At 43.4% G+C, this 12,232-nt stretch overlaps 1 protein-coding gene across 7 annotated transcripts in view; it reads right to left on the reverse strand.

The window, feature by feature from the left end:
- Window positions 1-12,232, reverse strand: part of imp3 (IMP U3 small nucleolar ribonucleoprotein 3) — a 326,220-nt gene that overhangs the window by 157,691 nt on the left and 156,297 nt on the right. For 4 of the 7 annotated variants that reach the window (XM_085982178.1, XM_085982176.1, XM_085982182.1 and 1 more), the window contains one exon: window positions 7,011-7,090. The exons of 1 other annotated variant lie outside the window; for it this stretch is intronic. In XM_085982178.1, coding sequence (XP_085838304.1) covers window positions 7,011-7,090 — 80 coding nt within the window. Of the gene's footprint in view, window positions 1-6,970; window positions 7,091-12,232 lie in introns of all 7 variants that reach the window. 2 more of the 7 variants (XM_085982177.1, XM_085982180.1) reach the window with 1 other exon arrangement.

A 12,232-nucleotide genomic window follows, 5' to 3' on the forward strand; every position in this document is an offset into this window, starting at 1 on the left:
TGGGGACTGCAGGGAGGATGAGCAACCTGGCCACAGCACCGTGGTACAGGGGGCCATTCAAGTGGATGGAGTAAAAAGAAATGTTGTAGTGGTAGGGGATAGTATCATTAGGGGGATAGATAGGGTTCTCTGCAGTCAACAGCGGGAGTCCCGAAGGCTGTGTTGCCTGCCCGGTGCCAGGGTTAAGGACATCTCTTCTGGGCTGGAAAGAAACTTGGAGTGGGAGGGGGAGGATCCAGTTGTCGTGGTCCATGTTGGTACAAACGACGTAGATAGGACAAGGAAAAAGGTTCTGTTAAAGGAGTATGAGCAGCTAGGGGTCAAATTAAAAAACAGAACATCAAGGGTAATAATCTCTGGATTATTACCTGAGCCACGAGCGAATTTGGCTAGGATAAATAAAATTAAAGAGTTAAATGCGTGGCTCAAAGACTGGTGTGGGAGAAATGGGTTTTGCTTCTTGGGACACTGGCACCAGTACTGGGACAGGAGGGAGCTGTTCCGCTGGGACGGACTCCACTTGGCCACTGCTGGCGAATCATATAACTGGGGCTGTAGAGAGGGCTTTAAACTAATTAGTGGGGGGGAGGTTTCTAGAGAGCAAATAACAGAAATGACAACGGAGAAGGTCACAGACTTAGGTAACAGTGGGGAAATTAAAAAACAGAACGTGTCAGAAAGGGACAGAAGGTATGGAGTAAAAGGTAAAGTAGTAAAAGGGGAAAAAACAGGAACTAAGTGTCACAAAACATATTTGAAAGTTCTTTATCTGAATGCACGTAGAATTCGTAACAAAATGAATGAGTTAACAGCACAAATAACGACATATGGGTATGATCTTGTGGCCATTACAGAAACATGGCTGCAGGGTGACCATGACTGGGAATTAAACATACCAGGTTATTTAACAATCAGGAAGGACAGGCAGGAAGGGGGGGAGGTGGGGTGGCTATGTTAATAAAGGAAGGAATCACTATAATACAGAGAAATGATATTGGGTCAAAGGAGGATAGTGAAACAGTTTGGGTGGAGATAAGGGGAAAAAAACACTAGTGGGCGTAGTCTATAGGCCTCCGAACAGTTGCAACTCTGTTGGACGGAGTATTAATCAGGAAATAGTTGAGGCTTGTAATAAGGGAACAGCTATAATTATGGGGGATTTTAACTATCATATTAACTGGACAAATCAAATTGGGCAGAGCAGCCTTGAGGATGAGTTCATTGAGTGTATTAGGGATGGGTTTCTTGAGCAGTATGTAACTGAACCGACCAGGGGGCAAGCAACCTTAGATTTGGTCCTGTGTAATGAGACAGGATTAATTAAAAATGTCCTAGTAAAGGATCCCCTTGGAATGAGTGACCATAACATGGTTGAATTCCATATTCAATTAGAGGGTGAGAAGGTTGGATCTCAAACAAGCGTGCTGAGCTTGAATAAAGGAGACTATGAAGGTATGAGAGCGGAATTGATTAGAGTGGACTGGGAAAATAGATTAAAGGGTAAGACGGTACATGATCAGTGGTGTACATTTAAGGAGTTATTTTACAACTTCCAAAAAAATATATTCCACTGAGGAAAAAAGGGTGTAAAAGAAAAGATAGCCATCCGTGGCTAAGTAAAGTAATTAAGGATAGTATCCGACTAAAAACAAGGGCATATAAGGTAGCCAAATCTAGTGGGAGGATAGAAGATTGTGAAGTATTTAAAAGACAGCAAAAAATAAATAAAAGATTGATTAAGAAAGGGAAGATAGATTATGAAAGTAAATTAGCAAAAAATATAAAAACAGATAGCAAAAGTTTCTATAGTTATATAAAAAGAAAAAGGGTGGCTAAAGTAAATGTTGGTCCCCTAGAGGATGAGACTGGGAAATTAATGGTGGGAAATATGGAGATGGCAATAACGCTGAACAAATATTTTGTATCAGTCTTTACGGTAGAGGACACTAAGAATATCCCAACACTGGACAAACAGGGGGCTCTTGGGGGAGAGGAGCTAAATACGATTAAAATCACGAAGGAAGTGGTACTTGGTAAAATAATGGGACTCAAGCCGGATAAATCCCCTGGGCCTGATGGCTTACATCTTAGGGTCTTGAGGGAAGTGGCGGTAGGGATTGTGGATGCATTGGTAATAATTTTCCAAAACTCCCTGGACTCAGCAAAGGTCCCGGCAGATTGGAAAACTGCAAATGTAACACCCTTATTTAAAAAGGGCAGTAGGCAGAAGGCTGGAAATATAGACCTGTTAGCCTAACATCTGTGGTTGGCAAAATGTTAGAGTCCATTATTAAGGAGACAGTAACGGGACATTTGGATAAACATAATTTAATAGGACAAACTCAGCATGGTTTCATGAAGGGGAAGTCATGTTTGACAAATCTGCTTGAGTTCTTTGAGGAAGTAACATACAGGGTGGATAAAGGAGAACCAGTGGACGTAGTGTATTTAGACTTCCAAAAGGCATTTGACAAGGTGCCACACAAAAGATTATTGCTTAAGATAAAAAATCACGGGATTGGGGGTAATATTCTGGCGTGGGTGGAGGATTGGCTCTCTAACAGAAAGCAGAGAGTTGGGATAAATGGTTCATTCTCAAACTGGCAATCAGTAACTAGTGGTGTTCCGCAGGGGTCAGTGCTGGGTCCCCAAATCTTTACAATCTATATTAACGATTTGGAGGAGGGGACCGAGTGTAACATATCAAAGTTTGCAGATGATACAAAGATGGGAGGGAAAGTAGTGAGTGAGGAGGACATAAAAAACCTGCAAAGTGACATAAAGTGGGCAGAGATTTGGCAGATGGAATACAATACTGGAAAGTGTGAGGTTATGCACTTTGGCAGGAAAAATCATAGAGCAAGTTATTATCTTAATGGCAAGAAACTGGAAAGTACTGTAGTACAAAGGGATCTGGGGGTCCTGGTGCACGAAACTCAAAAAGTTAGTATGCAGGTGCAGCAAGTGATCAAGAAGGCCAATGGAATGTTGGCTTTTATTGCTAGGGGGATAGAATATAAAAACAGGGAGGTATTGCTGCAGTTATACAAGGTATTGGTGAGACCGCACCTGGAATACTGCATACAGTTTTGGTGTCCATACTTAAGAAAAGACATACTTGCTCTCGAGTCAGTACAAAGAAGGTTCACTCGGTTAATCCTGGGGATGAGGGGGTGGTCATATGAGGAGAGGTTGAGTAGATTGGGACTCTACTCATTGGAGTTCAGAAGAATGAGAGGCGATCTTATTGAAACATATAAGATTGTGAAGGGGCTTGATCGGGTGGATGCGGTGAGGATGTTCCCAATGATGGGTGAAACTAGAACTAGGGGGCATAATCTTAAAATAAGGGGCTGCTCTTTCAAAACTGAGATGAGGAGAAACTTCTTCACTCAGAGGGTGGTAGGTTTGTGGAATTTGCTGCCCCAGAAAGCTGTGGAAGCTACATCATTAAATAAATTTAAAACAGAAATAGATAGTTTCCTAGAAGTAAAGGGAATTAAGGGTTACGGGGAGCGGGCAGGAAATTGGACGAGTCTAGGTTCGGAATGGCCATGGCCCTGTGGGTAGTGGAGCGGGCCCAGGGGCCGTGTAGCCTGGTTCTGCTCCTACTTCTTGTGTTCTAATTCTGTGTTAGATTTCAGGAGATGGTTTTATTCCTGTTCCTGGCTGGGATGGAGATCGCCTTTACAGAAAGTAAGTACTGTAGAAAATATAGGGACAGAGTGGTCTCCTGGAAGAGTTTCGATCGCCTAGATGGGTCGGAGAGGAATTTCCCAGATTTTTTCTCCCAAATTGGCCATTGGGTTTTTTAGCTGGTTTTTCGCCTCTCCCGGGAGATCACATGGGTTCGGGTGGGATGGAGAGTGATAGAAGATTTGAGGTTAGGATCAGATCAGCCATTATCTTATTGAATGGTGGAGCAGGCTCGAGGGGCCGATTGGCCTACTCCTGCTCCTATTTCTTATGTTATGTTCTTATGTTTCCCTCTGTAATGGCCCAGTAATTCCTGTCACAATGCGTGAGTACGGACGGGGTACTCACGCGTGTGCCCAGAGGAATTGCCGGTTTTCAGCATGCACAGCGCATGCGCTGAAAACCGGCATTTCCTGTCCTCTGACCCAAGGGGTTAAGAGGCAGAACGCGTGCGACTTGTGATGCAGCGCGTGCGCACTGAAATTCCTTTTTTTTCCCCCCCAGAGTTGCCCGAGTGTAAAGGCCTCCGGTTTTTACGCATGGAAAAAACAGACGTAAGCATTTAGTTTTACAGGGAAGTGGTCTTTTAGTACAATTTAGACATTTTTTTTTTCCCCACAGGTTTATTATTTTTAAAGAATTTACAGTAAGGTAAGTTTAGTTTTAGACCCTATTTAAAAAAAAAAAAATTTCTTCAAAAATTTGATTAATTGTTTAAAATATTTGTTTTAACTTATTTATAGTTAACATAATCAGTGGGATGTTTTTAAAAATTTTATTTAAAGTTTAAGTAGTGTTTTGGCAGCCCATACTTTTCATGAGTTTGACAGTTCTTACTCTCAAACTCATGAATGAAGTTTCCCCTCCCCTGATTGGCTGCACAGTGCTCACCTGATCCCAGCCGGCACATCGCACTAACTATGCCGCTGGATCAGGGAAGCACATTGCGCCGACATCTGAACCGGGCCAGTGACAGGAAATGCAAGCAGGCCCGGGCTTCAGATGTCGGCACGCCGGGTGAGTGTACATCAGGGGCTTGCACGCGCGGCAAGCTCCCGATCCTAATTTCAGGGCCATTGTGTGTTTTTCTCTCTGTATGTTTCTCTTTTTTTTTTCTCATTGTGTTGCAGGCAACTGTTGAGAGAATGTTTTCTCACTCTTTCTGCCTATCTGCCCGCCTGTCCATCACTCTTTGCCCAGTTTCTTTTCTCTTTCTGTCTCTCTTAAGTCCGATTCTCAAATCTGCTCCATTACTCATGTGATCATTTTCTTACTTTTGTTAAAGACCAAAGTACATAGAAAGATGACAGTTAACAAGTCCTGGGATCTGGTGGGGACAGGCTGTCTCTGAGACGTGATGAAAGATGAACTGTGGTGGGGGCTTAAGGCCTTTTGGAAGGAATGGACAGAGGGAACACGAGACGAGAGAGAGGGTTTGAGTTTGTGATCAGAGAATGTGTGGTACTTGGTGGTGGAAGATAACCCTGCTGAATTTGTCACTAAGTTCGGGAAACACTTGGGGAGAATATTGGGAATGATCAGAGGCAGGGTGGTGGGGTGGGTGGTTCCAGCAGCACTGAGGGAAGGTGGGCAAAGGAAGGACAAATACTGAACACTTGGATGGCAGTAACCAACCACTTTGCAAGGGTAAAATGAGCACTTGTGACTGGCAGTGTGAGACTGCCCAAATCAAACACAGCTACTTCCCCATCAGGTTGTGCCATACGAGTGGTCCTTATTAACCACATAACCAATTGCACAGCTCCCATGGTAAATCAGCTCTTTGAAAAGAGACAGATATGGAAAGAGTATGAATAGCACTCAAAATTTTCGATGTGGAGTGTTTGGTAAAAAATTTCACACACATGAAGGTAATTGATGCCATCAAAACTACGATTTCCAATCCCTGGCAGCATCCTGGTGAATTTACACTGTATGCTCTCTATGGGTTTCATGTCCTTGCTACCCAACATTGGAAACAGTACCATAAACCAATACTTTGTACAAATTTACCATTAGATGTGCGGGTTAGGTTGATTGGCTATGATAAATTGACCCTTAGTGTTAGGGGGATTAAATACGTGGGGTTACGGGGATAGGGTGGGATATGTGTTGGTGTAGGGGTTACGGGGATCGGGTGGGATATGTGTCGGTACAGGCTCGATGGGCCGAAATGGCCTCTATCTGCACTGTGGGGTTTCTGTGATTCTGTGATTAGTTTACTCTTGTATATGTCCCTATTATTATAAAACCCAAAATGCAGCTGGGCTTTTCCCAATAGCTTTATGCACCTGTGCTTTCTGGGAATATGTATTTAAACCTCTAGATCTCTCTGTTCTCCGACACCTTCAGTATCTTTCCACTGAGAGTGTGCGCGCACACGTTTTGAGATGCATCCATTACATTTCACGTGTCACACATGCAAATTTCTGTGTCACACATAAAATAGTCAAAAAAAAGGGTAAGAATAAATAGTCTTTTTGAGAATTTTCCCCAGGAACAGAAAATACCCTTTCAGGATGTAATTAACAGCAACTGGCCTTAGAAATGTGCACATTTGCAGCAACAAGGCCTTGTGGCCTTAAAAAGGTACAGGCCATCTTATAAACAATTCCCACTTTAGCATCAGAATAATGCACTGTGCATAACACTGCATAATACTTTGCCCTTACAAAACAGCCCATCATGTGACTTACCACAGGAAATTCACCAAATGTTATAATGTTTTGGAACTTGATTTTTATATTCATGATGATCTCATTTAAGTGGAATGGTAAAATAACATACATTACACGCAAAATTGCAGCAAGAAAATTGACACTCCCATGTGCTAACTTCAAATTCTTCCATATTCCAGGACCCTTGAATATTCAAAATTGCCACCATCCTGTTTCTTGAGTTCAAATTTGAACATCATGTGGTAGCTTGGCACCTCACACTGGGCAGGCAGAACAAGAGTAGAAGGGGAAGGGAAGAGAAGGGAGCTAGGAGAAAAAGCTGCTAAAGTCCACCTCAACCCACAGCCACCTCCACCTTCTATAACAAGGAGTGCATATAAAATTAGCAACCGATAAAATAAAGGGAGACAAAAAAGCCTACAGCTTGAACACTACTGAAAATAATTACAAGCCTGGGGACATGACTGGTATAAAACTGAAATGCTGCCTTTCTTCTTTTCCTCCTGTTTATAGCACACTGGCTACACATTGGCAGATTTCAAAAACTTTTTTAAAATGTTATCTAGTGTAATGCAAATGAAGCAGCATTGAAAAACCTCCAGTGCTTCACTCCACAGGAATGTGTGAAAAGGATACGTCCTTGCTCAATGAAGGTAATTGCCATTTTCAGGTTCTGGGCCATCCGCAGCTTCACCATAATGGTGGGGAGACGCCTCCTGCAAAAAGACCACAATTTTAGTATTTAAAAAATGCAAATCAAGCATTTATTGCATTTCCTCCTCCTCCATCAATCATCAGTGGCTAGGCACAAGAATTCAGTCATTTATTTGTACAGCTGTGATGTAGCCAAAAAAAAAAATCTAGTACAAGCTGGTTCTCTCAAATATCTCAGCATTGAAATTACACAATACTTGCTGGTAGCCATACCAACGAACCAGGATAGATTAGTAACTGGGAAAACTTGTTGCAAATGAGCAACAGAATATGTCAGTCAGCACTTCAGTTTCTCAAGATGCACCAAACACAACTACATTAGATTTTGCTGTAAAGTATGTGATGTGGTACTACCTCATTCAAGAGCCATGAGAAGCCCTGTACTTCCCTGAAAGTCTTCCCCATATTTAATGTGTTCAAAGGCCTTATTCTGGAAGCACACATCAAGGTCTTTATAGAGAGATGGCATCACCAAGTAAAAGGCTCTCAGGTCTGATATCATCAGCTCTTGGTTACAATTGTTTAGTGTTTAAGCAACAGGCATTACTGCTGCAGGATCTTTTTAGAAAAACCCAAGGTTGACCAAAGTTCAGAACACAATTGTACAAACAATTCCTTAACAGAACGGTGCTCAACTATGAAAAATAAAAATACTCAACACGAGCACCTGATGAAATCTTTTCATGATGCATCTTACCTGGTCTTATAACCTCAATGTTATCTCGTGATATTCACTACACAGACCCTTAAAATCACATGGGCCTCAGTTCAAAATTAGCCTCGTGAGGAGAATATCCCATCTGATCGATATTACTGGTACTAACTGGAGTTCTAGACAGTATTGATAATGTTCAAAATTGAGGTCCATAGCATAAAGAAATTCAACATCAATGAAGGCACTTTGCTCAGAGCACATGGAATAAGGAGAGTAGAAATGTTACAATGACCTGCATTAGGCATAACATTTCTTCATTCTTGCAATGTGGTTCAGCCTCCACATAGTAAAATAGACTTGTCTAAACTTCTCTCAGATCCAACCCCAACATTGTCATTAAACCTGCTGACAAGGGTGGTGCTGTTATTTGGCGAACCGACCTCTACCTAGCGGAAGCTGAACGCCAACTCTCCGACACCTCCTCCTACTTCCACCTGGACCATGACCCCACTACCAAACATTAAGCCACCGTTTCCAAGACTGTCACTGACCTCATCTCCTCTGGAGATCGTCCCCCTACGGCCGCCAACCTCATAGTTCCCCAATCCCCGCTTCTACCTCCTTCCCAAGATCCACAAACAGGACTGCCCTGGTAGACCCATCGTTTCAGCCTGTTCTTGCCCCATGGAACTTATCTCTTCCTATCTCAACTATATTATTTCTCCCTTGTCCAGTCTCTTCCCACCTACATCCGCAACTCTTCCGACGCCCTCCGCCACTTTAACAGTTTCCAGTTTCCTAGCCCCAACCGCCTCCTTTTCACTATGGACGTTCAATCCCTCTACACCTCCATCCCCCACCAAGATAGCCTGAGGGCGCTCCGCTTCTTCCTTGAACAGAGGCCCAACCAGTCCCCATCCACCACCACCCTCCTCCGCCTGGCTGAACTTGTTCTCACATTGAACAACTTCTCCTTTGACTTCACTTACTTCCTCCAAATCAAAGGTGTTGCTATGGGAGCCCGCATGGGTCCCAGCTATGCCTGCCTTTTCGTAGGATATGTGAAACATTTTTTGTTCCAGTCCTACTCGGGTCCCCTCCCACACCTCTTTTTCCGGTACATTGATGACTGTATCGGTGCCGTTTCCTGCTCTCGCCCTGAACTAGAAAATTTCATTTACTTCGCTTCCAATTTCCACCCTTCCCTCACCTTCACATGGTTCATCTCCGACTCTTCCCTTCCCTTCCTCGACTTCTCCGTCTCCATCTCTGGGGATAGATTATTGACAAACATTCACTATAAGCCCACTGACTCCCACATCTACCTGGACTACACTTCCTCTCACCCCGCTTCCTGTAAGGACTCTATTCCATTCTCCCAGTTTCTCCGTCTCCGCCACATCTGCTCTGACGATGCCACATTCCATACCAGTGCTTCCGACATGTCTTCCTTTTTCCTCAACCGAGGATTACCCTCTACTGTGGTTGACACGGCCCTCGACTGTGTCCGTTCTATCTCCCGCACTTCTGCCCTCACCGCTGCCCCACCCTCCCGGAACCACGATAGGGTTACCCTCGTCCTCACCTTTCACCCCACCAGCCTCCACATTCAAAGGATCATCCTCCGTCATTTCCGCCACCTCCAGCGTGATCCCACCACCAAACACATCGTCCCCTCATCTCCCCTTTCAACATTCCGAAGGGACCGCTCCCTCCGCGACACCCTGGTCCACTCCTCTATCACCCCCAACACCCTTTCCCCTTCGCCCTGCACCTTCCCATGCAAACGCAGGAGATGCAACACATGCCCTTATACCTCCCCCCTTCCCACTATCCAGGGCTCCAAACATCCCTTCCAATTGAAACAGCGATTTACTTGTACTTCTTGCAATTTAGTATACTGTATTCGCTGCTCACGCTGCGGTCTCCTCTACATTGGGGAGACCAAGCGCAGATTGGGTGACCGCTTTGCGGAACACCTCCGTTCAGTCCGTAAGGGGGACCCCGAGCTTCCTGTCTCCTGTCACTTTAATTCTCCGCTCCACTCCCACTCAGACCTCACCGTCCTGCCTCTTACATTGTTCCACTGAAGCTCAACGTAAGCTCGAGGAACAGCACCTCATCTTTCGATTAGGCACTTTACAGCCTTCTGGACTCAACATAGAGTCCAACAATTTGAGATCATAACCTCGGCCCCTATCATATATTTTTTTTCCCATACTTTTTTTTATTTGTGTTTTCTTTTCTTCTCTCCCACAGGGCAGCTGTCTTTCATTCTGCCAGCGCAATTTACACTTCATCTAGAGTCATCTTTTGTTTCTTAACCTGTCCCATTACCACCTCCTTTTGCCTTGAATATCTCAATGTCTCTTAACCTCTCCTGCCTTCTATCCTATCACAGACCTCTCCTTTTGTTCTTTCATCCCCTCCCCTCCTTTCCCAGCTTCTACACTTGCTTAAAAATCTGTTCCATTTCCTGCTTTTTTCCAGTTCTGACGAAAGGTCATCGACCTGAAACGTTAACTCTGTTTCTCTCTTCATAGATGCTGCCTGACCTGCTGAGTATCTCCAGCATTTTCTGTTTTTATTTCAGATTTCCAGCATCTGCAGTATTTTCTTTGTGTGTTGAAGTAAAAAAAAAATCACAATAATAGTGTACCTTTAGGAATCTGAAGCCATGTGCGGCCCAGACTGTCACATCCCTCATAACTATCTATAGTAAAAAATTTACACCTGTGTGCACTGTCTACACCACTTGACTTCCTGTATTCACACTTTTTATATCAACGTTTTCAACTATTGTTTCCTGTGCCCACATTTATTATGGGTGTTGCTTATGTCAACTTGTCCCTCATTGTGCAGAGTGACAAGTGCAATCTGGTCACTGGGTTGCTACAACTGACTCAAAATGCTTTCTAAATTTTTTCATTACCCATCCACCCACCCCCTCAGTAACTAAAATTTCTAATGTCCAAAATAAGAGATTAAACAAAATAACATTGAAAAATAAAGTGTTTCGCAATATGATGAATAAATGTATCCATTGAATTGTCTATTGTATCTTTTAATGCCTTTTTTAAAGTTTTCACTTGAAGGCTTCAGCCTCATCAAAAGTGCCAACTTGTGACTTGGTGAGCTGAACTTGGATTATGAAGTGAGCGCATTTGCAGAGTACTTAATTCCCAGGAAACATCAGTGCTATTCAGTCAGCCATATTTTTGCTCCAGCTTCTTCAACTTACATTAGATTCTCTTCAAATAATTTTGAAAAGCATAAGAACAAATGCACAAATGAAGAAAGTGCACTTTTTTTTTAATAAAAGGCTGTGCCCGGGTGCAAGAGAGAAAAAAATGAGTGTATTAACACATCTGTTGGAGCATTTCCTCTGTATCCTATGAATTTAAGAAAATGCATTAATTGAGGCAAGGGGGCAGGAGACAGAGCGCGAGTGAGGCGGGGGCGCCAGAGCGAGACGGGGGCGCGAGAGGGGGAAAGGGGTGTGAGAGAGCGAGAAAGAGGCGCAAGAGCAAGAAAGGGGCGCGAGAGAGAGAGGGGCGCGGGAGAGAGAAGGGGCGTGAGAGAGAAGAGAGAGAGAGAGAGAGAGAGAGAGAAAGGGGCCAGAGAAAGAAGGGTATGAGAGTGAAAGCAGACCAAAAAGGGGTAAGAAAATGAGAGAGCACAAAAACAAGCAAGGGGTATAATTACAACAAAACAAGTTTGCACAGGCAGGTTCCATTATAAATGTCAACAAAGGAATTTTTAATGATATATAAAAATAAGTACAGACTTTAAGACTTCAAAATGAAGACTGAATAATGTCTGTGCACCCTGGTCTAATTATCCTTGCCCTCTAATGCTGCTTCAGTTGAAGACCACATGGTCTCGACTCCCCAGATGTAAGGCTGTAGGGATGGGGATATGGAGCCGTATGCTCTACTACAAAGTCTTATTCTGAAACCATACCTCAATTTCTGAGATGACAAAGATAAATTTGCTGCAAATGAGAAAGTTAAAAATCATACAAAACGAAAGCTTCTATTTCTGTGTTGCCTATAGAGGAAGCCTTAAAAGTGCAAACTGAACTACATTAAAATGAAGTGGAAGACCCGTAATCTAACATACCCTCAATCATTCAACCTCCACAAGCAAATGAATCATGATGGAAGGACCACAGAAAATGTCAGTCTTTTGTTATGAAAAGTCATCAGGCGAATCATGCAAGGGTAAACCCATTTGCCAAAGGTGGTCTTCGTCATCCGTAACTAATCAGAGACAAGTCAGATACTTTTTTTTCATGCCCAACACAAAGGGCCTTTATGACAGGCAAGCTCACACTTCCTACGATCAAAACATATGTGCAAAGGAAACATGCCTGGAGTGAACAATACACTTTAAACAATAACTCTATCCTCCCCAACCAATAGGCAAATTGCTCAGAGACCACACTTCTCAAGCTATAAACTACAAATCAGTCTTTATTGAGAAGGAG

This window comes from Somniosus microcephalus, chromosome 3 (genome assembly GCF_052327205.1).
Source record: "Somniosus microcephalus isolate GS21.2 chromosome 3, FLI_Smic_1.0, whole genome shotgun sequence".
NCBI classification, from domain to species: domain Eukaryota; kingdom Metazoa; phylum Chordata; class Chondrichthyes; order Squaliformes; family Somniosidae; genus Somniosus; species Somniosus microcephalus.